The sequence below is a fragment of the Hippoglossus stenolepis genome, chromosome 4, assembly GCF_022539355.2.
Source record: "Hippoglossus stenolepis isolate QCI-W04-F060 chromosome 4, HSTE1.2, whole genome shotgun sequence".
Taxonomy (NCBI): Eukaryota; Metazoa; Chordata; class Actinopteri; order Pleuronectiformes; family Pleuronectidae; genus Hippoglossus; species Hippoglossus stenolepis.
The window spans coordinates 27235119-27262794 of record NC_061486.1 but is presented as its reverse complement, the minus strand read 5'-3'; the positions used below and the strand labels follow the sequence as shown (position 1 = coordinate 27262794).

General features: G+C 41.1%; 1 protein-coding gene across 1 annotated transcript; it reads left to right on the top strand.

Moving 5' to 3' along the window:
- Positions 1 to 489: 489 nt before the first annotated feature.
- Positions 490 to 27676, top strand: smtnl (smoothelin, like). Its single transcript, XM_035153465.2, has 10 exons — positions 490 to 603; positions 971 to 1915; positions 18969 to 19050; positions 20219 to 20485; positions 20610 to 20672; positions 20759 to 20819; positions 20909 to 21055; positions 21155 to 21278; positions 23287 to 23438; positions 26893 to 27676. Exons 2-10 carry the CDS (start codon positions 1241 to 1243, stop codon positions 27017 to 27019), a joined length of 1698 nt encoding a protein of 565 aa, XP_035009356.1. The 5' UTR covers positions 490 to 603; positions 971 to 1240; the 3' UTR covers positions 27020 to 27676.

The following is a 27676-nucleotide window of genomic DNA, read 5'->3' as shown; positions in this document are numbered from 1 at the left end:
AGTATCTTTTCCCCAGCTGGGGATCAAACCACCGACCTTCGGAGTGAATGATCATGCTCTGTAGCTCCTTTTCTACACCCGCCTGATATGCATGATATAAGTGCAATGATCTACACTGAAAGACACAATTATTCACTCAGTAGCCCCAGTGTTTTTCCCTTTACCTAACCCACTATTTTCTCATATAACAATCTGATTATTTGTGCTGTGTTGGGAAAACAAGTCACTCTGTTTCTAGGAGAACACACATTATAGGAGAGGAGAGGAGGAGGAAGAGGTGCAGAAAAGAAACGGAGTAGAAAAGAGAAGAGGAGGGGAGGGGATTTATTCCAATAGTTTACACAAGGATGTAAAAATTGCCCGGTCCGCCTCCCTCCTTCCCTCCCCTCCCCTCACATTTACTACTCTTCCCATGTGGTTTCTCCCCTCCACCACTGACACCACCCTCCTCCTTTATCCCTCCCTCTCTCCTCCCTCTTCTGGGCCAGAGGAGCAACCAACCTGAGCCTTTAAAACAAACCGGCAGCACAGACACACACACACATGACGTACAGAGCTGCTGAGCGCTGAGGGAACTCTGGTGAGCTTCGCAGCAGAGCTGAGGTAGGTTGGTTGCAGCTGTGGGTGAAGATGACCTCACTGCTGTGTTTTATGGCACTTACATAAACATGAAGCATAAGTGGCTGGAAGAGATGTATGATTTGTTTCTGTCATCCTGCTCTTAACTGCAGCAGAGTCAGAGCAGTTGTGTTTGAATCTGTTAAAGATGTTTTTATTTGGAGATTCTGAATGAAATCATTTTGTACGAGCCATGATTTTACTGTTACTCTCTCATTTTTTTTTTTCTAATGTTGCTGCTTTTCACTACAGAACATGACCTATGACTTAAAAGTAACTATGATGGTTCTTTTAAGAGTTTGACAGCTGCTCACAAGCTAAAGGTCAGGTCGTGTTCCCTTTGTGCTTTCAGACAGAAGACACAGGGAGACATCTGTAAAGCTCACTGAAGGAGGAGTAGCCTGGGACGTCCCAAGACGGAGCTGAAGGAGTAGGGATAGAACAGACCAGATCTTTGCCCCCTCCTGCAAACTTTCACCTCCAAACTCTTGTCCGTCTGTCCCCACCCCCTCCAGCCAAACCCTCAGCACACTGACTGAAGCCACACATTGTCCAGTGTCCAGAGGATCTAACAGACATAGAGGTTGTCTCTCCCATCCCCAGAGGGTCACCAGCGGTACCGATGGAAGCAGCAACCCTCGCTGAGATGGGAGACTTGTGTCATCCCCGGTCCTCCTCTCCAGAGGGGGAAACAGTGTGTGCGGCTCTAGCCCGTTATGAGAACACTCTGCAGGACGCCATCAGGGAGATCCACTTGGACGTCAGTGCTTTTAAGCTGGGCATGGAGCGTCGTCTGGAGGAGACGGCCAACGTGAGCGGGCCTCTAGCACGAGCAGTGGTTCAGCTCCAGCAAGAGAACCGGCAGCTCAGGAGTCAGCTGGAAGCTTTGACCCAACAGGTGGAGCTCCTGAGCGGGATGACATGTGACAGGAGCACCCTGTCGAACAACAACCACAACCACAGTCTGAACCACAAGAATCACCTTAATGATATTCAGGAGAACCATCAGGCGATTACAGAGGTGGTGCATGGGAAGGGTCAGGCTCACACTCAGAGCCAGGCTCAGCTCCACATCCAGCCCTGCACCCTAGGGAGCCAAGCCCAGACCTACAGCGGCCTCAGCGGTCAGTCGAGCCCTGCATCGCCCCCTGCCACTTTCTCATCCTCCCCCAGTTCCAGCAGTCCTCCTGCTGGCTCCAGAGTTTCCTCCATGCTGACAGGCCCAGTGTCCAGCAGCAGCCCCTCCACCACTCGCTTCTCTAGCCGAGCCACGTTTGCTGTGTCCAGCAAGACGAACGTGAGTATTGCATGTTGGTAGAGGTGGGTGGTGAAGTTTTTTTTTTACCACAGTGGTCCCAACCTTGTTGTCCTGATGTCAAACAAACACCTTCATGCATACATTTTAAATTGAATGTTTTTTAAGATCTAAGTATATTTATATAAAATGACATGTTACCAGTGACATTTGAGTTGATTTGGTTTCATACATTCTTTTCTCAGCACTACTGTTTGAAGTGGCAGACAATGCAGGCTTCAATCACTTATCTACTACTTGTCTGTTTAAGCCGTTTATCCATATAGCAATTGATTTATCCATTACTTTGAATTATATCTACCTTAATTTTGTAATTGCCATTTTTTGCTTTAACTTATCGTTATGAAGTCAATTTTGGGTGCATATCAATGTAATGACTAACAAATAAGGACCTTTACACCGAAGGGTATGAAAGGTTTGATACATGGCACAAAGAAAATGTGTCTGCCACTGTGAAATTAAAACAGGAAGAAATTTGTACTTTTGTTTTCCCTGGTTGGGATCGCTGTAGGTTATGCTATGCTGCTCTTTTATTCTTATTCACTGTCACTTGCAACACATAATGTTGAGGTGTATAATATACTTTATCAATACTTGAAAAAAAAACATTTGAATTAATTGTATTTTCAATTTTTCTAATTTCTAATATTCTCCCATACTCCCCTGGAACTGTGAAAATACCCCCAAAGTTTCAATTCCCCCCGTTGGGAAATCAAAGCTTTACATGTCAACAACTGCTTAAATCTCAAGCATCAAGGAATCTCATCCAAGAAAATTTGCAGTTCCTCCTGGACTGTTACACATAGAAGCTCTTGGCACAGTTGCACTGACCCACCCCCTCGCCCTCCAGTGCCAGCTACTTTGTAACATGGGTGGAAATGTAATATACAATGTCAGAGGAGGTAATCCAGTAATTGCTATGTAATTTTCCAGTTTGGGAAAGGGCCCCCGCTGTAAAGAGGCAGAAAGTGAGCTTGACCGAGGCTGTTTGCGTTGTGGCGGCATCGATGTGTCACACAAAGCAGTGGCTGTGTCACGGCATTGCACAATGGGCCTCCAGCGGGACGTTTAAGGATTTATGAAGTACAGTAATATGAGTGCAGCAGGCTCCTGGGAGGTGCGGTCAGTGTGGTTGTGTGGTTCCAGTCAAATATGCGAAATCAGTGTTATGAAATGAAGGCTCTGGTTAGTCATTATTTGGGGGATATTCAATAAGCTCGTTTCGCCTTAATGACGGCATGGTTCTGCTCTGGTGGAGGCCTTTTTAAATCCTACTGGATAAGTTTAAAAAGTGATGGCTCACGCGGAAGGTAAGTCTGTTTTCTCTGTTCCTGGAGAGCTGACATTCTTCTTGATAAGAGTATTAGGGTGGATCAGAAGTGGTTTCATGTTACGTCTATATCAGGGTTGCATCATAGTTCATCAATGAAGAGTCAGAGTCGTAAAGCTCAGTGGTTTCTAAGTTATTAGCAGGAATAAATTTGAATTGTCACCCTACAATGCAGCTAATGGAAGTTTGTCCTCTGGAGTGGAACTCATGTTGGAGTCACGTACACAATCTGTCACTGTTCATGTGTATTTTAATTTGTTTTCTTTCCTGGCTCAACCGTGTCTCCGTCATGTGCTTTCTGCTCATCAATCAGCTAGTTGAAGATGAGCGTGCAGTTTTTCCTGGCGTTCTCCAGAATTTATTGGTTTTTCAGAAGAGAAAGGAAATTCTATCTTACGTCATATTTTCCTCTGTCTAAATATTTAGAAGAGATTGGAGAGTACACAGCAGCTGAAGACAATCAAGTATTCGTTCTTCTCTCTCTTCTTTTCTCGGCAATTTAGTAGCAAACATGTCTTTAGGCATGTTTCTGCATTGTTAGTCAGCTCTTAAGCAACTGTGCAATTGCAAGACTGAAGACGAATATAAATCAATTTCATTGTTTGAAAGAGTTTCTCTAGAAACACCTCAAAGTGCGATTGCAGCATAAATCAATCATCCTCTTTCTGCCTCTGTGCTCAGTGTCTTTAAAACAGGATAATTTTAGGCAACACACGCTCAATGAAGTGCTTCCATCTCAATGGTGGAATGTTCTTCTGCCTGTAGATCAGAGAAGTTTGTGTTGTTTCTTTCACATTACTACATTACTACTACGTTTTCAAACTAAAACTCTGTCCACACAAGTTTTGACTCCCTATCAGTTTTAATCCCTGTCCATTCTAACAAGCATATCAAGTGACCACTCACATACATGCGCATGCCGCTGTACACAGATTGCTTGAATAACACCTCCTCTCCCACACATGTGAACAGTTGTATCATTGTGAAATGTAGATTTTAACTGCACAACAGCTGTAAGCAAAGACAAAGGGTCAGCAGCTCTTATGATTGATTACCCATGTTGCATTGTGCACTGGTAGCAGAGGCTAATGCTGGTTGTTTTCCTTCAAAAGAGGGTCATGTGATAGGAGCCTGAAGACTCAGCAAAGGTCACGTCGTTACAGAATAGACCCAAAGAGCAAGTGGTTTTGAGTGTCTACGTCATCGTTGCAAAACATCTCAGTTTCTGCCCGTCCAGACTAAAACGGAGCACCCGGAGTTTTTAAACAAATACGGGTCCAGCAGCATTTCCAAACCTCTCATTTTTAGCGGCTCCAAAACTCCAGAGCAGTGTGGACACCAGGTCAAACAAAAATGTGGTAATGTGGATGTAGACTTTCTGTGTTCAGCCACTATAGCTACACCAGGAAGTTGCAAACTGTATAACACAAGTCACAGTTGTGCATAAGTTGTGAACGTTTACACACTTGGTGTAAACAGCTGTATTTATTAAAAGCATATGTTCCATCAGACCTTACTGAGATGGATGACATGATATACTGCATGAGTCCAATAGCTCTTTTTTTCTTATCAGAGCACATAACAGAAACCATCTTGAAATGGATCCCTTAGATCTGTTTTTATTATTTCTTTTACTGTGTGTGGTCAGGACACATACTGAGCAGGACATTTTACACTGCAAGAGCGGGGGTGTATGTTCCATCAGAACTAATTTGTAAGAAATCAAAAGTCAGTTGTAAATGGGGGTTATGTGACTTACTAGAGTTCTATCAGCTCCAACCGGTCTGATCGTTCTCCTCTGACCTCTCTCAACAGTGTGTTTCTATCCACAGAAGTGCTGCTGTCTACAGTTTTGGTTCCATTCTTCGTAAAAACCATTGTGTATGAACATTTCAGATCAGCAGCAGAAATCCTGAAACTAGTCCTGAAGGTCCTATGTCTGTGTGGTTGTATACAATGCACTGATGCAACATTATTGGCTGATTAGCAGATTTGCATGAATGAGCAGTTGTTCCTAAATTTGGTCTTCAAATTAGATTGCGTTTACCACATTCACGAGGAGAGCCCATATGAACGCCCCCCCAGAGTTCATCCATAGAAGCTCTTCTTTTATTGGATGGTAGGGTAATATATTGCCATTACAATCATGTAGTTTGTTTGTTGTAATTTTATTGAAATTCTCAATAGCACTGTCTAGTAGCATACAGAGTGTGATGGTAATAAATGTCCAGTGAAAGGACACATGGTCATACACATATTGAAATACAGTCTATAAAAGCACACACATGCAAATAGCTGTTCCACTTTTGGCTGTAATTACCAAACTATGTGGTTGGAAACAACAGAGGAATGTTGTCTTCTGTGAAATCATGTGGTCATAGCTAGACAACACAAGGGTACCTTTGTGTGTGTGTGTGTGTGTGTGTGTGTGTGTGTGTGTGTGTGTGTGTGTGTGTGTGTGTGTGTGTGTGTGTGTGTGTGTGTGTGGGAGATACCCGCTGTCAGCTGCAGTAACACACAGATCATATCAAACAAGAGATGCAGAAAATACTGTGAACTAGTATCGGTGCACAAACAATGACTTTTTGTCCATACGGTCGGATCTCAGGACACGACTGTTTGGATTATAACTGCAGCTCACTCTTCCTGCCACATCCTCACCTACCTGTCAGAGACACACCAGAGGAAGATACAGCACATAAAGTACAGTTGGCTGTTCAAACAGGCCTGACTGACAGTTACACACACAAACACACGCACACACACACACACACACACACACACACACACACACACACACACACACACACACACACACACACACACACGCGCACGCACACGCGCACGCACACGCACACGCACACACCTGCACACACGCACACACCTCCAAATCCCACCTGTAGTGTGTCAGCGCCATCTCCTCCATGTTGAAAACACCTGCAGCACGAATCTGTATGAATTACACAGCATGACTGTGCCTTTTCTTCCCTCTATTCTTCAAATGAGAACGATCTGGAGCTGTTTCATCAGCTGAGTTGAAGAATCGTGCGGTGTGTGTGTGTGTGTGTGTGTGTGTGTGTGTGTGTGTGTCTGTGTGTGTGTGTGTGTGTGTGTGTGTGTGTGTGTGTGTGTGTATACGTGTGTGCGTGTACGTGTGTGTGTATTTTATATTCCTCTCATTCTGCCTTGTTAAAATGACGATTATTGTTTTGTAATATTTGATAAGCTGTCATACTAGACTGGCTCTGTTCCACTTTTCTGATTCAGAACATCGGCATTCACATAAAAATGCTTGAATGGAAACCCAGCTGTGTGTTACAGTGTGTGTGTGTGTGTGTGTGTGTGTGTGTGTGTGTGTGTGTGTGTGTGTGTGTGTGTGTGTGTGTGTGTGTGTGTGTGTGTGTGTGTGTGTGTGTGTGTGTGTGTGTGTGCGTGTGTGCGTGTGTCCATCTGGAAGGTTTTCGTGGTTTGTAAAGAGGCAGCTGTGTGGCTCTTTTCTATCCTCTAATGGTTCTGGGCAACAGGAATTAGTGAAGATTAGGATTAGGACAAAGACCTAATCCTCCTCAACAATGTCTCCTCTTCCTCCTTTGTTTCTCCTCCTCACACACACACTTACACACACTTACGCTCACACACTGTATGTCTGCAGACGACACTGCCGTTGCCAATTACGGTGCCAAAGCAGCCGTCTCAATGGGCCATTGTGTGGGTTCTTGTGCTTTATTGGGAGTACATTCAATGTGGAGGGATTATAGAATCTACCCTCCTCTCTTCCTCCTCTGACTCATTCCTTCACTCATTCCTCTACCTTTTCCTGTCTCTCACCTGTCATCCTTCGTTTTCATTTCACCCCTAGAGGCTGATACTTCTGTTAGAAATCTGCCATTATTTTGTACAATATGATTAGTTGAGATTAATTATATGTTAATTGATCTTAAAATATTTTTGTTAATAGCATAAATAATAAATGCTTTAAAAGAAAACATTACTCACGGTCTACTTAGCTTTTTAAGGCCTTCATCCACATCTCTCCGTCTTCATCAGAATTAGCTCAGTTCCCATCACATAACAAAAGTTTGGTCATGTAACAGCTGGTGTTATTAATACAGCTGTCAGATGCACAATGTGGGTGAAAGCTCCAGAAAAAGGTACAGTGCCAGTCCAGAGACTGTACATAAAGATGAGCGCCGCACCTCCACTTCCTCCTGTTGTACAATGATTAAGCTAAAATATCCCACATGCTCAACCAATGACCATGATAGAATAGATATATTTTTGAGAAAAATGGTTTTGATATGTACTTTATGATCAAGATGATTTGGCTTCACTTTTGGGAGCTGTCATGTCGTCCATCATTACACACAGTCCATGATCAGTCTAATGAAATAAACTCGTGGGTTGCAATGTGGTAAATGTAGAATCAAGTGTTTTTGGAGCTTGACCCAGTCGAGGGATTAAAAGTCAAGAAATCAAGAAATTTAATTTAATTTGACTGCTTTTATGTATCCTTCAACATGTGCAATATATCTAGATCCATACAAGTTAAACTTCATTAGTCAGAGGTTGACAGGATTACATTCAGCTCTTTATATAAGGGAGATATCTGATAAATTCATGACATAGTTGTCATTTTCTTTTCTACCACAAGACTCCACACTTTCATTTGACTTCTTTCCCACAAATACCTTCCTAAACCACACCTGTACCATTCAAGCCTCCACAGCAGAGCATCAGACGCTGCATTCCTCTAGTGCGTGCGTGCGTGCGTGCGTGCGTGCGTGCGTGCGTGTGTGCGTGTGCGTGTGTGCGTGTGTGCGTGTGTGCGTGTGTGTGTGTGTGTGTGTGTGTGTTCATTAGCAGATGAGCAGATCAGATTATCCCAGTCAGGTCACGGGGTCATCTAATGTTCTCTATTAATGCACAGGGACAGGGTGCACTTAATTTATGACCCTATACAGCACTTGCATCACATATTATGTAAGAGCTGATTTTTGGAGAGGGAAAAGTTTGGATGTTTCTTACATGGGCTTACAGGATAGGCTTTTTGATGTAATGGTGCTACATGCTGCATTAATATGATTATTATATGATTACCATGGACATTTCCTTCTATTCACAGTGGTCCATTGAGGCAATGAAAGAAAAAAAATCTCCTTCATTAGTTTCTTGTACGAAGCAACATGATTCATTAAAAACTGGGTTTTAATTTTGAATAGTGTCTGTGCTTGTCTCATTTTTACCGTAATTACATTAAGCTATTTCATTAATTCACAGTTCAATAATAGTTTAATAATTGACTTTATTGATTTAAAACTGGAATCAGGTCTCTGTGTGAGTATTTATCCTGCTGGTTGATGATCTGATCATTCAGAATGTGTTGGTGTTAATTCCATCAGGTAACACTCCTCCAGATATTTCGTCTCCCTCCGTCCCTCCCTTTGCACCCACTGGCTCCATCTCCCCCCAACATTTCACAACTCAGCCTCGATGCTATCTGTTTTCTTATCTGCACATAAGCAGCGGACCACTGCAACATTTAGCCTGCAGTGTTTTAGTCTAGTCACAGTCTGAGAATAGGCTGATGGATAGATTGTACATTCAGAGCACTTAAGATGCACTGATCCCAGTCCAAGCTGAATTACGCTGTGATTGCCAACTGCTGGTGCACATGTTCACACTAACAGTGTTGGCATGAATATGCTGTATCAGCAGGGTATTGGTGAAAACTAGTAAAAATGTAGAGTATAGTATAGTATAGTACAGTAAAGTATAGTTTACACTATAAAATACTGTAACATAGCGCAGCATAGTTTAATTTGGTGAAGTATAATATAGTGTAGTGTAGCATAGCGAAGTACTGTATAGTGTAGCAGAGCATAATGTAGTATAGTATAGTGTGGTAAAGTAGTGTGGTGACTCTTAACTGTGACAAATAACCTCTGATCTCTGTGTGTATCCAAATTCCATCCATCCATCCATCCCTCTCTCCTCTCCTCTTTGCCTCCGTGGCCCCTTCCTCAGCCTTCTACTCCAGTCTCCCCCTGCATTTTAAGGCTGGATTCCTGGCAGTAGCCCACCTCCATGTGGCTATTAATAAAGCCATGAGTGAGACAGAAGCCAGAGTTTGAAGTATGATCAAAAACACATATTTACAAAAGTAATAGATATATGTACTGGTTTTTAGATCATAACTTGATTTATCACTTTACAAAATAACCTCTACTCTTTTTAGTCTGTGTATCTCCCTGTATTTACTAGTGAGTGGTTTGTCTGTGTAAGCTACTTATCAAAGCTATATGTTACGCTGCTCTGGAAAAACTTCTCCAACTTATTCTGATAAAGAATTGCTATTAATAAGAAATTAATATAGATTCGAAATAATCAAAGAGAAAAGAATGACACTGAAGGCAGAGCACAGCTGAAGTGTGTGTGTGTGTGTGTGTGTGTGTGTGTGTGTGTGTGTGTGTGTGTGTGTGTGTGTGTGTGTGTGTGTGTGTGTGTGTGTGCGTGTGTGTGTGTGCATGTGTGTGCACTTGCTGGGGGGTTTAACAGAGGTATGCGACCACTCCCTGGCTACCCCTGGTTCTCTTAATGACTTCCAGACAATAAGCCATGTTCCCGTCATCATCTCTGTGGAAACAGGTTAATAACTGACTGGCTGGTGGGATAGGTCACCCTCCTCACCCTCCTGACCCTCCTCACCCTCCTCATCCTCGCTGCCCTGTGGAACAAATAAGCCTTTCTGGAAGTCAACTTCAGGAGTAGATTTTAAGGTCGTCCCTTTAGCTCAATCCGCCTGGGAACACCGCACAAATTTCATTTAGCGAATAATGCCCGAAAGGCACTTAAAGGAAAATCGGTTTTAGAGGTTGAGTGACACTGTGCGGGGTCACGGGTGAGAGAGCAGGGGTTCCTGGCATTTTCAGGTTTTGTCAGAAATCAAGTTTCCCACCACAGGAGGGGGACTCAGATATAACTGCTGCTCTGGGCATTCTGGGAGCTCAGGAGACGAGCGAGAAGAAACGTGGCCTAGAGTTAATTTATCTGCCTGTCAGTCACTGTGAGGGTGAAATCCAAAATGTAAACTCCTCAGAGGCAAGGTGATGGAGTGTTGGGGGTGAGCAGAAGGCCAGTTGTGAATTCCCACTGCAGCCTAGCATGTTTTCACTTATACATGCCCAGGAGTAACTGCAGCCATACAGGGTGAATAAAAATGGAAAATAACATTTGATTAATGCTTAAAACATTCAGATACAACACAGCTGTAGAATTCAACAGTAGAATGAAGTGGCATTGTCAGAGTGTGCAGTGGAAAGAGAAACAAAGGAAAAATATGTAAAATTATTTTTAAAATGTGTGAATGCATTGTTTGAAGCTGCCCTATCAATCACATTCCACCAGATCTCAACAACAAAGTTGTCAAACAGTTGATAATCACAAAAAAGTTTTAAATAAATGCATCGCTACAGGTAATTTTGGATTCTGTCTGATTCAGCTCTGTAGTTTCTATGTGGGTGGTCATGTGTTTCATTGCAGGCATACTGGCCACAGGGCTGAGTATAACCACTGTACATGCCATGACGTGGGCAATGGTAATGTTTTCTCCAGCTGATGTCTGCTAATTCATGAGATCAGGACTCAGGATTCTGCAGGATTTAAGTCCAAACCAATGTCTTTGGTTGAGTCGTGTTGGCTGGAGTTGAATCCTTGCTTCACTGACATGAAGCTGGGAGACATCGAGGCTCAACCTCAACCTGTCTGGGTTACTACTCTGCTGAGATGGTTCCATCTTGTAACCTCAGATCATCAGCACCAATAATGAGACTTGGTTGGCTCCTTCATTAGAATAGTGCATATTATTTTACATTTGGACTAATAATGCAGTGGCCGTTATTGTCTGTTGGTAATGTTCTGTTCTCTGGTCCTGTGTTGATGCTCTGGAGCTACTTCAGAATTATTCCTTGTCATTAGTGAGTCCTCCTCAAACAGTTCTACAATAAACTGTCACTTTTTATTGTTTGTTTGCTGGACGTTTAGAAACAGTCTATGTTAGAAAACTTCTGCCATGAAGATTTTAGAGTCAAAGCTTTTCATAAAATGAAACTGAGTTTTCTTTAATACTATTCATGTGTGTGGTTCATATATAGGTCTGGGCTGTTATTGTTTGCATACATATCATGTCAGGTTTGTTGAGCAAGTGACACAATCTTCAGACCCAAGTTCACACCCTTTTTCAATTCAGCTCGATATACAGCATTACAGCAACAACACAAACATGCTTTTACTTCTAAGACAACTTGCGAAAGGAAGTGAGTCTATGAATATTGAGAGACTGTAGGTAGAGACTGTAGGCCGGCTATCATTGGTAAAGATTTTTCTCATCGACAATAAATGTATTATTGATCACTGCAAATGGAGTTAATCCTAATCCAGATTAACAAACATCCAGACATCAATTTTGGATCTATAGAAGATTAAATATTTACAGTATTAGGGAAAGTTTGTGGTTATGGTTAATAAAAAAGTTACATTTTAACTTTGTTTGTCCGTGTGGGAAAAGGGTTGTCTTTCTTGCATGACAATTCGGACTCCCTTCAATGCCCGTACACCACCCAGACCTCCACTACAATAAAAGGCACAATACTTCTTGCTCTGGCCCAAAATGTTGGCACTGGATGTAAATCACGAGGTGAAGATTTGTCCAATATCGATGTAATCCCTGGGGATACTGAGCTGAAATGACTAGTGGGGCCGCCTGCTCTTACTCACACCACCTATCCAGTTTAGTCAACTGTTTGTAAGCGATGGGAATTAAGGTAGAGGTGATACAGATTGTCTTTATTTGCTGACCTCTCACCTTCCTGCGGTGAGCATGTCAAGTCTCCTCCAGACATCGTCCCACCCTCCTCTGCCTCACTGCCAGGAATGAAAGAGCAGAGGAGGATGGAGGGAGGGAGGTGGAGAGGGAAGACAGGGGAGTCGCTCTCTATTGTTGCCACATGTTGGAGCGAGACATTACAGAGCAGTGAGTACAAGTCAAGAGTGAAAAATGATATTTTCCCCACAGCGAGCAGGACCTATTTCTCATAGATACTTGGCCTGAGACCAAGCTCTTCTTCTTCCATGAATCTTATGCTACACACCTTTAACAGTGGGAGTAGAAGCAGTTGGGAAAACTCACCAAATAAGGAAATACATCAGGTGTTATATGTTGTTATATATGCTATATATATATGAACAAATATATATTTATATAAAAGTGTGATTTACCATGGTGAGATGATGTTTATGGGATCGGTTAGAGAGGTTAAACTCCTTCGCAGATTTCTAATTGACTTATTTTAAATATTTGGCAGGTATCACTAATAACAAATACAGAGCAAATGTGATCCATCATGTTTAACTAGGTTATATATAGCTGCAGTGTCACAAGACACAATAGTAATACGTGGTTTCTGAAACCTGTTATTGGTTCAAAGTTTGTCATAAAATTCTGATGAAAACTAAAAAAAAAGTCATGTAGTATCTAAGTAATAGAGGAAAGTTTAGTTTGTTGGTAGTGTTAAAGCTAGGGTTGGGAGCAAGAGTAGACGACTCTTTGAAAATATGCAACCAATACATCTCAACCCCTCCTATCAGCCCTCTTGTCAAAGCTACGCCACCAAAACACATGAACTTGCACTGACAACTGCTGAAAGACGACTTTTCCGTGATTTGCTTGGTAACTTCTGGCTATCGTTTCTCAGTCCGAACGAAATTTACAGTCCCGAGAGGGCCACAAACACTGACTTTTATTTTCCAGAAGACTTTATTTATTGATGGCAATTAGGAACGTGGAGAAAATTGCAAAAAATGAGATAAAAAGTGTTTCAGAAACAACTTACAGTACGTTTCAAGAATGCCCAGTGTTTTACCAGATGCCAAACAGAACATTGGATTTCAATGTGTTGCTTGCAAAAGTGAGAATTTTGGATGGAGGATAGCACAAGAGGAGAAAGCTCATCAAGTGTCCAAAAGAGAAATTCTTCACCCTCTGAGTTTGTTCAGTAATGAACTATCCACTGTCTCTGCCACCAGGGAGGTAGAAACCCCTCTGTATCTCTCAAAATAAACAAGAGGTATGATCCCCTTTCTTACATTATAAGAGCACATTGTGACAGATCTGTAAAACATGAATCAACCCATGGTTTAAGACGCTGTCAGAAGACAAGCACGTGTTAAATCAGGCCTCGTCAGCAGCCGACACTGTAACTTCCATTCAGACAGACTTTTATGTTTATAAAGAAAACCTCCCCCTGTTCAGTGGCTCTCACCTGCAATTTGTGTTTTATATCTTCTCTCTTCAAAGGCCGCGCATTTTTTCCACCTTCAACCCAAAGGGGGGTTCCCTGCGATTTTTCGAGCAGAGAAATTGCAGTCTGTGTAAGTGTATTTGAAGAACAGGTGGTCTGAGTGTGCCTCTGAGATGATTCCTTTATAGGAGGAAATTACAGAGCAGAGTCCTCTGCCTCTAACTGTTGACTGAGCAGAAGTCTGATCGCTTTACAGTAGCTGTGTGAATACAAGTGCATGTTTCTTCCTTCATATGTATCTGCTGATTGTGTTGCATCCTGTGCTTTTGGATTATTGTCATATTAAATTGCAAGGTGGTTGCTGTAGTTGACATTGATGCATGACAGTTTACAAGCTTCATAATAATTGACAGTATACTTGTAAGTCTTTCCTGTCACCTCACGCATTCACATAACTGCCATGAGCACAAAGGCTGCATTGTGACTTCATGCGCCTCATGGGAATCTCTGTTAGTGCATTTATTTTGCAAATTAAAATGAGAACTTTTGGCACCCATAGCGGTGAATTTATCTTTCACTCTCACACACACACACACACATACACACTGGTAGTCATTGGAGGGATGCCAGCCTTCCTCCATTGTTCAAGTGTTCTCGTCCTCCACCACCCAAAGGCCCAGTGAAGCTCAGATGTCTCCCTGAGAGAAAGAGACAGAGACAGAGGGACTGAGGACAGTTTGTGAGAGGGAGGGATGAAAGAGGAGCTAACAGAGAGAAGACCTCTGGTTACCCAATCCCATGTCACACCTGATGAATCTTCAATTAAAAAAAATAAGTACATGTACCGTTTGAGGGAGTTTCAGGATGTTCACATTCATACTTTATGAAAACAAGCAGGAGGCATTATAGCTCTGGCATAAATTAAATTAATGAAAATTATTCAAAATATACAAAATATACAAATAATAATATTCAAATATGATTCCATGTAGCACAGTAACAGGGTCCCAGCTGCCGTTAGACCAGATATATGTTAACACACCTCCTTTGTGTCCATCCAGGGTTCCTGACAGCTCAGCTCAGTCTATTCTGGTGTCATCGTTCCTACTTTTAGCCATTTATCAGTAAGGGGCAAACACTAATACTCACGTGTCGGCCAATCAAGTGAAACGTGACTTGTAGTGTGGTACAGAGTCGGAGTAAGTGAAGGTGTCACCAGCTGAGAGTTCCTAGGACTGTCACTGGTCAAAAATATTAGATTAATAATAATGCTTTATTAGTCTTTAGCCATTATAGCGGTATTGTTTTTTTTCGCATTTAGGTCAAAGCTCAAAGATTAATATTAAAAGAATACATTTTGCCTAAGAAACTGTAAATAAAATATTATTTAAGATTCCTCCTAGTGTCCCATGCCCAACCCCTCCCCAAAATGTCAGGAGAAGTTAGTATAATCCTTCTAAATATCAAACAAACTAACACACAACCTAACCTCCTTCTATGGACATTGAGTCACTTTAGAGCAGCTGTATATTTACACAGGTTTATAGTGCTGGTGCAGGTTTATAGTATCTATCAACAGCTACACGATGTACAAATATTTACTGTGCAACACTGACCTGGTAGATGATTGCAACCCTATCACCTGTCCACATTGGACAGATGATAAACTTCCAGTCATGAGTAGAGGAAATAATGTTTTCTTTTTCATTCCCTATCCTGATAAAAATGATCCCAAATGATGTATTTGGCACATTGGGAAGAAAGTGGAGAAATTGATAAAGCACGAACGAAGAAATTAAATGTTTGAAATCTGGTCATTGTAAAGAAGCAAAAAATTCAACCTCACTTCCATGCTGGGTGAGGTAGATATTAACGTGGGGCTGCTCTGCAGATTGTAGACGCTGAGTTGCTGATGTCTGGATTTGAATAGAAAGCGACATCCTTAAAACAACAGATATCAGTTTATGTGTGTGCTCATGTGGGTCTTCACGAATGCTCGTTTAGGCAAATGTGACGCGTGTATCTCAGGTTCTCAGGTCCCTCGTCGGTACTGTGTACCAGTTTGTTCTGCCAGAAAGCGAGACCTCGAGATACCAGGGAGTTTACAGGAAACTCAGCAGCTCAGCGATCATATTTCCCCCTCTGACCCACAGTGGACGTCTGATGATCTCAGTACTTAAGCCAGGGGAGCTCCCCTCCCCAAAGCCAGACACTCTGAAATTTGTCTCCCTCCTCCTGCTGGATAGCCAGCTGTTTCCACCCCACTGCCCCGTCCCTCTGTGACATTTCCCATCAGGCAATGTACAACTGTTCCCCTCTGACTCCCTCACCTTCATACCCAGTGATATAAGGTTTTCATTTTTTCCCCTTATCCTCTTTCAGGAGTGGAATTGCCCCTTTCTGAAATGACAACCCATCCACAACCCCCACACAATTCTCTCTCTCTCTCTCTCTCTCTCTCTCTCTCTCGCTCTCTCTCACACACACACACACACACACACACACACACACACACACACACACACACACACACACACACACACACATATTCCTTCCCCCAACAGCATTCTTATGAGGTGACCTCAGCCCACGGACACACATTTACACTCTCCCAGCCATTTCAAGTGAGCAGTGTGTGTGTGTGTGTGTGTGTGTGTGTGTGTGTGTGTGTGTGTGTGTGTGTGTGTGTGTGTGTGTGTGTGTGTGTGTGTGTGTGTGTGTGTGTGTGTGTGTGTGTGTGTGTGTGTGTGCGTGACAGTGTTGGGTTTCTCTCTTAGTTTAGTTAGTTTTAGTTTTGTTTGTCCAGGTTTTCAGATATCCATCTCTAGAATCTTGTGCCTTCAACCAAAAATGGAGGTAAATGAGGTCAAGATATTTGTGGTGCTCGCAGCACTGCAATATTAAATTCACATATCAGCAGCAACATCTCTTTTCTCTTAGGGCACCTTGTTCATATGAAAAATCCACACAACACACTGCCAGAAGTTTTCATTGGGACTATTTCTTCAGCAGAAAGTACAGGTCCATTGTGGGCTGCTATTGTTAAATGTGATTTTGTTGTTTTCCTGTGACCATCACAAGTGGACATTTTATTCACTAGCATTAAAGTGGATTCGAGGTAAAAATCTCAAAGACACAAAACCCAAATAAAACACAAGACACTCGACAGAATAAGATGATTTTTGTTTTGTTAAAATTAGGCGAATTGTTCTCATTTGGTGACTTAAGACGGACTGATATTTAATCAGTTTGTTATAGGCCATAGCAGTTTGCCTGGAAATGAGTTGCCTATTATAATTATTATAATTAGTCTCTCTCCTCAGTCTCTCTCCTGTACTGTCAGATCCTAATACTCTTTTATTTTAGTTTTAAAATGTCTTAAAATACTTTTAAATCCTGTAATCTTATGTCATCTTACGACATGCTTATGTCATCAATAGATAAATGACTGTGTGTTTTTTAAAGGGATCACTTACAGTATAATGACGATTGCACATCAAATTTCAGACTCCACAATTCATTTAAGCTCTATAGAGAGTTTTTGCTTCTTTAGGCTCGTTGTTTTGGTATTTGGTTCTCTACCTATTATTATCAGCATCATTTCCAAATCCACTGTACACTGTCTGACCAGCACCAGACCAGAGATGAAGCATTTAGTAGCTTCAGGTTTTCTGTATAATTACATCCTCTATCTACAGATCCCCCTTAGGGTCATCTAAGAAAAAGAAGAAAGATCTGTACTGTCTGTTTAAAAATGTTTACACTGTTTATAAACCATAATGTTAGAATATAAACCAGTTTTCCCTGCAACCCCAATTAAAGCACAATAAATATGATGCTACACAATGAAAGCTGCAAATATCCAATGGAAAACACAATATAGCATGAATTCTATTCTAACATTTTACATTTATACCTAGATAAACTGGATTTATTTTTGCAAACCTGTGCAGATGGTTTACAAATATTTGGCAGAGATTATAAATCCGAGAGCACAGTTTATAATTTGTTTGCACAGATTATAAACTGAGAGTACAGATTTACACTTCCCTCTTTTGCTGACTCTTGTTGAGGGGGCTCCATATCTATCTGATCACGTAGTGGTTTATGGGCAGATGCTGCAGTTTTGCTTCCAAACATGCTGAGTTTATCCAAACACAGAATGAATGCATCAGATGCATCATTGGAGAAATAACATTCTCAGTCAAACGCAGCACAGAAATGGACGGTGTGTATTTGACATCAGAGTATGAAAAACAAGCAGCTGTTCATTTGTTACTTGTTAAAGAGCAGAGGACCTCCTACATGGCTGCCTGAGGGTGTGTTATGTTCCCGTTTCAAAATTTGTGAGACCAGCACACACACAATGTGACCCTGAGAAAACGTGCACAGCTATCAGTGCTGCACTATTGACCTGAGTAGTGTTGTTCTGTTCCAAAGGGGCCGACTATCAATGCGCTGTGCTCCGTCTGTCTTGCCACATGGAAAGTGACAGCTTGACCCACAACCTATGTGGGTCAGCAGCGCCGTGCGGTCAAGAGTTTAAGATAGAAGTATCTGCTCTGGATGGTAATTAGCTGTTTCCATGTGGCTAATTGTGTTTGGAGAGAGAGGAACGCGAGCCTCCACCGAGGATCTGCTCTGATCACGGAGACAGGAAACAAATGGGGGTCACAGAGACACTGAACCCCAGATGCTAATGATGTTTGACATTATAACCTGATCTCAGTCATTTTAGTCGTGCTGCCAGATCGGCAGACAGATTTTGGCTGCTCTCCTCGTCACTGTCAATGACAGCAGTGCCTGATTTTAAACAAAGGCTTTGCAGTTCTTATCAAGGGGAGATAGGTGCACAGAACAGAGCAGAACGCTGGTGCCTCTCACACCTACAACACTTCTCTGAAGTCCATGCCGCCAAATGTGCAGCGTTATCGACTATGAGCTGAGTCACACTGCGTTGATTTGTTTTGTCTGAAGTCATGTCAGAAAATCCCATGTGTTGGAGAGAAGTCTAAAATCTGAATAGAGTGAAATGGTCCAACAGTGACTCAATAATCACAGGACATCTGGATTCATTTTTTGTTCAAACAAGAGGAACATGATCCCCTGACTCTTTTTCTTTGATACAAACACAACATATTAGCGATAGAACAGCTTGACACAGAACTCTGTTTTGTTCGGATCAGATTTTAATCCCCTTTGGCAAAAAATACGACAGATCAATACCAGAATGATTCATTCACCAGGCGAGTTTCAAAACCGGTTTTCCAGCTTGGACAGTGTTCTAGACGTAAACATCTACTTACAATCATCCTACTCTCCAGTGAAGGTCAAAGATGACCTCATGCTGCTTAAAAAGCAATAAGCATTGTTAGTGTGTTAGTTAACTATGACTCAATGTGTGTTTCAGAGCATTGAGCGAGAAGAGCCAATAGAAGTGGACCCCGCCCCCACACATGCAGGCCTGGAGAATGGTCACGCTGCCACAACAGGTAAACACATCATAACTGTGTCACACCATGGCAGTGCTCATCTCACAGATTATATGAAAATGCAAACTGATGTGAACCAACTTGATTCAAGGTTGTTTGCTACCACAGCATCCATTTTTGATTGAAGGGATAGTCCACCTTACACGTGAAGATCAGTTTACTCATGAGAACATGTATTTAATATCCATTGTGACCCGTGTAGAAAATACAGTTGGGGTAAGTTATTCTAACAGAGAGCCTGGGCTACAAACATAAAGTGTGGATTATGAAAAACTTAATTAGTTCCCCAGATAGAGAAGATCTCGAGTTGACCATGTTCCAGTACAACAAGTCAAAGGTTGTGTTGTGTGTGATGGAAGAAGTATGGTTTGCTCTAACCAGGTTAGCCATTGCTAGCAATACCAGTTGATGACAACACATTGCATAGTATTTTTGTGGATCTAAAGAATATAGCATCATGTCTACAGATACTTTGTCAGCCCTCTGAGTGACTGATTTAATGAGACACAAATAAGACTTCTGATGATAAACAGTTTATCATGACAGCTTTCAACACTGTTGATGCGCAGAGCAGCCATCTTGGATTTTGAGGCAGGGTAGGTGACAGCAGTGTTGGGAATCTGACTTCAGTGGGAGTTTCAGTTTAAAATTGTCACAATGGAACACACATCAAAAAACATGCTGCTGACCTGAATGTCAGGCTTCCTATTTCCTCTGTTTGCATTAATTTATCATTCTCATTTAGTTTGTTTCTTGTGTATTCATCTTGAATACTAAATATTTGGATTCAGCTACATTTTATAAAATTATTACTTCACTCCCTTTTTTGCTCTGTTTTGGTCTCCACCAACTTCTGAATAAAACAAACTCCCTTTACTATGTCTGTTTTTTTGTTTCTATTTGCTGGGCAGTTACTGTATAGTTTATCAGACCTGAAAAATGAAATTACTGAATAGAGTTTGTGAGACAAAACACTGCTAAGCTAAAAATGGCTAAAATGATCCACTGAGGGAAACTTTAGAGGATCATTTTCTGTGGTCTTGTTACCATGGGCAACCCCTTCCACACTATATATTGTATAGTGATCTGAATTACTGTTGCTAAAAAAATGATTGTGCTTTGACAATTTACATTGATGTGATCATTTAAAATCTTTTTATCCAACTAGAACATTCAATGTTGGTACACGGAGAGATCTCTCCACCCGTTGATTTCCCACACGAGCACACAGCCCCTGTCGCCATGCGGATGCCTCACCTCCCCATCACCGCCACAACCAAGACAGCGGAGCTCAAGGGCTCTCCCAACTCTCCCAACTCTCCCAGCAGTCCCGTTGATTCTCGGTCCTCCCCTGTCTTTGAGGCCTCGTCTCCTGGTCAGTCAACTACAACATTCAACCAGCCTCAACCAATAGAAGAGTCTTCACTTCAATCAGGTAGCTGACTGACTCAATTTGACCGATCTGTTGTTGTTTTTTCGTATTAAACATGAATGCAGCATATCAAGGTATTTTGTAAAATCCTTAAACTGACTGTTTCTTTTCTATTTGTTTATGTTAGTATCTTCTGTGAAGACATGGACCCCTACACCTATCAGAGCCCTCGGATCCCCCCGCCTTCAGGGTGAGTCGTGCCTGCAGTCACATACAGTATCTAGTATGGGACTGCAGAATTGTGGATCTGATTTGCTCTTAATGTTTGTCTTACAGAGAAGGCAAGTTCAGCTCCTGTTAAGTCAGTGACCTACTCAGGGTTACAGCAGCATGATAGGTGAGTGTAACGTGATTGAGTAAGGACATCTTTAAGGACAGGTTTCATATATTTTATGTGTCTTACACTTCTGTGCCTCCACCCTGCAGAGATGGTGATATAAACAGTGACAAGACCTATGGACAGGTAGGAGAGAGGAGGAGGGAACTAGTGAGGTCACAGACTCTGCCTCGTAACATTGGTGCTCAGGCTCGTCGATCTATTTTTGAAAGACTCGACTCTGAAGCAACTAACAGGTAAATGCAATTTAATGCTGCATTTTAGCAACATGGGAATAATGGTAGATAAAATATTTATGCATCTTTGTTGCCAACTTTCCAACTTCTCCTGCACAGCCGTCCCAAACCAGTGGAGTCCAAATCCAAACTAAAGCGGTCTCAGAGTTTTGGGGTATCCAGCGCCAGCAGCATCAAACAGATCCTTCTGGAGTGGTGCCGATCCAAGACCATAGGCTACCAGGTAAGATACCTATCATTATCTAGCAGACAAAACTCTGACTATGTTATTCTGTAATTGAACATTACATTCTATACTGTGCATTTAAGGTAATATAGTATCAATTCATCCATATTTCATAACATTTGGTCAATATATTACAAGTTGCTACTTGGCTCCAGATAAACTCAAAGCTTCTAAAGTGCCCATTTACCACAAATTGCATAAATATTACGCTACTGCTCCACATTTTCCAGGACAGATCCAAATCGATTACCTTTTAGAATGTGGTTTCACTTAGTGCCAGACAGTGACTCTTCATTTCACTTCATAGCATGAAAATGAATTGGAAGAGGTTTGCTTGAGATTCTAACCCATTGTGTCTGGTTCTATTGTAGTTTAAGTCACATTATTGTTGTATGGAGATGTAGTGGTAAACTGTGTATCCACATCCTGTGTTTGAAGTTTGAAGCAGGGCTTTAAAGTCAGCAGCAGAGGCTTATAAATTCATTTGATCCTTTTCAAGATGCTTTCCAGCTGTTAGTCCCTTGACTTTTACTTCACTGGCTGTTTTTCAACTGCAGAGTCATGTCATAATAATGTTACACTGACAGATATAGATTCGTCAGAGATTTGAAGAGAAGTATTTGCAGTATATGTCTGAAATTTTCTTTCTTTCAAAGAGTTAGATGAATAGATGTAATAATCTTATATATTATATTCCCTGCCTTGCTTAGACTAGAAGCAGAGGGATAATAGCTAGCTGGCTCCCTTCAAAATTAAACACATACCTGTGTATTTAAAGCTCAACAAATATCACATCATGTCTAATTTGTTTAAACCATACGCAAAGATGTGCTTGTTTCGTGGTTAAAGAAAGAAACAGTTACACCATCTAAGTCCCCATTAGAGCACAAATTATATAGTTCCTACATTTCTCTTTCTGTAAAGGTTGAAGGAAAAAGATACATGGGAGTTATTGAGCTTTTGACGTGATGGTAGATGGATTTTCTTACCTTTGGACGAGGCAAGGTTAGTTATTTCCCCCCCTGCTTCTAGTCTTCATGCTAGAGGCATAAGCTAATTTCCTCCTGGCTACAGCTTTGTGGACCTACGTGCTGCACACTCATGACAGTGGTATCAATTTTCTTGTCTCTAACTCTCAGAAAGAAAGCGAATATGCACATTTCAGAAAATCGCACAGACAGAGATAAATTTGCAGAAGCTTGCAAGAAGTAAGGAAACCATTTAAAGGAAAAGATTACAGCATGCTTTAAAAAAGTGGCCTGCAGTAATGTGATGTTTACGTAGTTTGTTGTAAATGGGTGAAGGTCGCAAAATTTCCAGCACGGTGCTTTTGAATTTGAATATGTCTGAGATGGGACATAAAAGTAGTCGGTTTTAAATTAGCCTCGCTCCATATAGCTTTAACCTGTCAGCACATAGCACAGCGTTAATGTGTTAATCATCTACCTCTCAACCAGAGAGCTGCAGTATGTGGAGGTGAATATCCTCGTAAATCCAAGGTGTGTGTAATTGTATGTATGTGAGGGTGCAGGGCTGAGGTAGTTGAGGTCATGGTACCATTTTCTTTTCACAGCGCCGTGTGCCAGCTGCTCCATGTGGCTCTGGTTATGGCCACAGTCAAGCTAAACTGCTATTAACTGGCAGCAATAAACATTCACGCACACATGAGAGGGAGATGTTCATCCAGTGACTTGACATGCTGCATTTCATTCAAGGCAAACTCCAGACTAATGAAGGGCAGCCTTGAGATGACATGACTTCAAAAGCATGTAATAGACCCAAAGCTGGAGCGGCGAAGAAAGTCTGTTTTATCCATCATAATTATAGGCCAGTCAGTGAATGGAGAGATGTCTTTATGAAGCTCCGACGAGCTGCCAGTCAGTTTTACAAGTCATGTTTCTTTTACCTCTCTTAAATGTTTTTCTTGTGCACACGGAGGTCTGAAGTGATCTCACGGAAACACATGCCACATCATCACCAAATGTTTTTCTTTGTTGCTCTGTAGAACATCGACATCCAGAACTTCTCGTCCAGCTGGAGTGACGGGATGGCGTTCTGTGCCCTCGTCCACTCCTTCTTCCCCACTGAGTTCGACTACACCATTCTGTCGCCCGTCAACCGTAAACACAACTTTGAGCTGGCCTTTGGAACTGCAGAGTGAGTGAAAGCCATGTCAACATTTTAAAGAAATGTTTTGTTTAGAAGTTTACCAGTTATTCTTATGACATGATGCAGATTAATTCCTTTTTTTTCATTTTGTAGAATTTATCATTTTGATCATATATGATCAGTTCAACATATATGACCAGTTCAACTCATGCAGACATTTTTCAACATATCGTTTGGATGGCCAAGGGATTATGTAGAGACATTCACAGTCTGCCCTCCAGGGATTCCCTGATTAGTCCGACCACCACCACCATGAGGTTGACCTTTTGTTTTGTTTTGTCATGAAATATCTCAACAGCCCCTGAAAGAATTAGCATAAAACTGCAGGAGATTGATGTAATAACTTCTCATATATCATCAGAACTAAAACCTGCTAAACTAATGACATCCCCATCAACTTCAGCTGTTAAACTAAGTTGTTGAACATGGGTTCAACACATATTTGCTTTCTTTCAAGAGGAGTGATACCACTGCCATGTCTGTGCATAGGGCAAAGTATGGACGTTGAGGTGGATGGCTTAGCTTAGTTTAGCTCCCTGTACGTCATTCAGTTTAATCTGTACTCACACAGAAAGTGAAGAGTAGTTGTTTTTGGTGTGTCTGGAGTTATGAACTGTAACTAAGTTGGATCATAAGGGCCACTTAAAGGGTCATTTTGTAGAATTAAGTGACATCTAGAGGTAAAGTTGCATGTTGCAGCTAATTACCCCCCACCTCACCCTCCCCTGCCAAACATATAAGAGAACCTGTGGTAACCTTCAGTTGTCATAAAATCTCAAAAGGTGTTTAGTTTGTCCAGTTTGGGCTACTGTAAAAAAACATGGTTGCCACCATAGAGAGGACCTACTCCCAATGTAAATATAAAGTATTTAAATATAAAGGGCTTATTCTAGGGTAAATAAAACAACAATTTGTTTGAAGCATCTGTTGAGTTATATTTTATATAATGACCTATACTTTTTAGGTCTCAAAAATAATTTCAATTACAATTTTATTTGTATAGCGCCAAATCCTAATATACATTATCTCAAGGCACTTTACATAGAAGGTCAAAAATAATGTAATCTTTAATATTTTGTCACATCCGCTCTACATTATCATAAGTATCGGGACTTTCGAAGAAACTTTGTCTACTCCAACAGAAAAAAACCCATAGACTCAGAGGAAGTTTCTTCTTTAGTGGAGGAGGAAATGTTTGGCAGTGGTCGCCTGTACATCGTTGGTTACATCTGTGTGATATTCAAAGAAACAGAAACAGTGAGATTTGTTATCAAGGTTTTTTTTCAGGAGTAAAACTTTTTTTTTCTTGTTAAATTACAACTTTATTCTCATAAGATTACAACTTTCTTCTCAATTACAACCTTATTCCTGTAATATGATGACTCTATTCCCGAAATCTTTAAAAAAACTCACTAAGGTCGTCAGGTTTATTACCATTTCACCTTTACAAAGACTTCTAATTAAACCTGTACTCACCTATCACCTATCTGACAACCTGCCCTGTGACTGGAGACACTGCACAGACACATTGTCTGATCCACTGGAGTTTCTCAAGAAATAGTTCCATTACATAACTCCATATAAAACCACACATTTCTGTCTGTGTACAAGAAAAACAGAAGAAAATAAGATACAACGTGTTCATTATTGAGCTTTATGGGGGCTGGTAGGAATATTTTTGAACTCTGCAGAGAAGCAGCCCCCTGCTTCCGGCATGTAAATAAATAGGATAACCACTTCACAACACCAGCTGGAGGCAATGAATTTGTGGTGACTGCTTCCGACCAAGAAATAGTCCCCCATTGTTTTTCCACACTCGTTTTTGAACAGATTAAACAAAGGCGGTGGTTCATGTTAATAAGTGAGATTCAGAGGTGCTGGTTGATGGATTTTCTTTTACATTTGTGGACAGAGCCAGTTCTGCTGCTTCCCTCTGTTTCCAGTCATGATAAATCAAGCTAATTGTGTGCTGTCTCTGCCCTCATCTATAGCACAACAATAAAGTGACTAGTATCAATCTCCTCAGCAAGAAAGTGGTCAAGTATTTTCTGTATTTTCCCCAAAATGTCTAAAAAAAACTATGCAAAAACAGCAAATACACATTTGTTTGCTGGGGGTTGGTTGTGGTTTTTGGATTTTGCCTTTAAGGATTTATTGGTCTTAAGTGCATCAACAATAAATGTTTTTTTTTTCATTTTATTTTATTGTGGGTGAATGTTCCTTAATTTGTATTCTTTGTTGGTTTTATTTTATGGTCCTCTGTATTTTACGACACAACACCACACAAACATTTTATATGGCAATTTTCCTGCCGATCCTGTCTGCTTCACCAGACTTTCTTCTTTTAGGTGTTGGGCGTGCATTCCTGTTGCCTGACCGCATAGCTTCACACAGCATGGCTTATTGTTACTGTTACAGATACTGCTCCAGCAGGCTGCACTGTGTAGATTAGACATTATACAGGCGCATAGTTTGGACGTGGACTTAAAGATACCCCTTGATTCATGAATGTATTGTTATTATTTTAAGACTGCTGTTGAATTAAGCTGATTTGACTGAAAAACAATATTCACTTGGTCACAGAATCAATCCGTTATATACAGGGGCAGCTTTAGAGTTGACCTCTTAAAGAGATCACAGAGCAGAGACTTATAGGACAATAAATGCATTTGAATTATTACATATATAAGGTCCTACTCAAAACATGTTTGTGAGAATGTAAAGGAAAATGAGTATGCAAGACCTGATGTTAGATATATAACTATATGATGTTAGATATACAAATATTGGCTGTGTTGTAAACCTTTTGTTGATACAGCTCAGTCATGTGTGTCACCTCTCATATGACGCAGTGTTGAAAGAACAGAAAATGAATTATCAACCATTTTGATCATAAACTAGGTCGAGCAAAAATATGAAACCTGGTCCCAGGTTAAAAGTGTAATAGTAGTGTCCATCCACAGGATGAGTAAAATAGCAGCAGATGAAGTATGATAGCAGCATTTAAAGTTAAAAAAAAATCACAACAGGTGAAATGACTAAAAAAATTGACTGGTGCATGTTTGCATTAAAAAAGTAGTTCAGAGTTAAGAATTAATATGATTGATATCATTAATAATATTATTGTAGGTATTAAACATATTCAATTAATATTATTGCTTTTTGATTTGCTGATGAGAAAAAAATTGCTATTTTAATATATTAGTTTGGATTTCCTGTTATTTCTTGAACTAGTCAATAGACCAGACAACCTTCAGTTGATTCAGCTGACACATTTTGATCCACAATTTCTGCTGTTTCGTTGTACATAAATGTTCTTTATGAGGTTTAGAAAACAATGAAATTAGGATTTTTCAAAGGGTTAAATCAAATTTAGGTTTAGATTGAACCATACAAAAAGAGCCTTCCCCTCTGACTTGTGTTTCTCTGTCTGTGTGTGCAGAGTGAAGGCCGGCTGCGATCGGCTGATTGAGGTGGACGACATGATGATCATGGGTCGTAAACCAGACCCCATGTGTGTTTTCACCTATGTCCAGTCCCTCTACAACCACCTGCGCAAGTTTGAGTGAAGCTTAAACGTCAGGGATCCACGGTTCTCCTTTTACACTCAAACTATTTCAGCCTCCACCTGCAGCAGTTGGTTCTTCCTCCTTACCTCTCAGCTGGATGGAGATACAGAGCTGGTTTGGTAGCACTTTGAAAAGACTATGCTGTCCCCTGGTGGTGGATTAGTGGACACTCCAAACGGTGCAGAAAAAATGCTCACAGATGGGAAAATGTCTCGTGGGGGGAACATAGTGTGTGTGTGTGTGTGTGTGTGTGTGTGTGTGTGTGTGTGTGTGTGTGTGTGTGTGTGTGTGTGTGTGTGTGAGTGTGTACAGTCCAATACTGTTTTTTTGTATGTGTGTATCTGTGTGTATGTAGATGAGATATATTGGGCAAAGAGTTGTAATGTTGATGTGTTGTGTAAGTCGCCACAAAATGTGTGTCTCAATATTATCCTTTTACACTGCAACAATAGAATTGATGCTTCAATTTTGTTGAAATTGTTTGTGACACTTGACTATGAATTGCCTCACAATTATGTAAAAAAAACACCCACACATGGGAAAGAATATCTTATGACAAAAAAAAATCAAGGATTGCTGACTGATATTTACATCCACAAATGCTTTGATATTGTATCACTGAGATGGGGGTGAGATACAGGAAATGAAATTAATAAA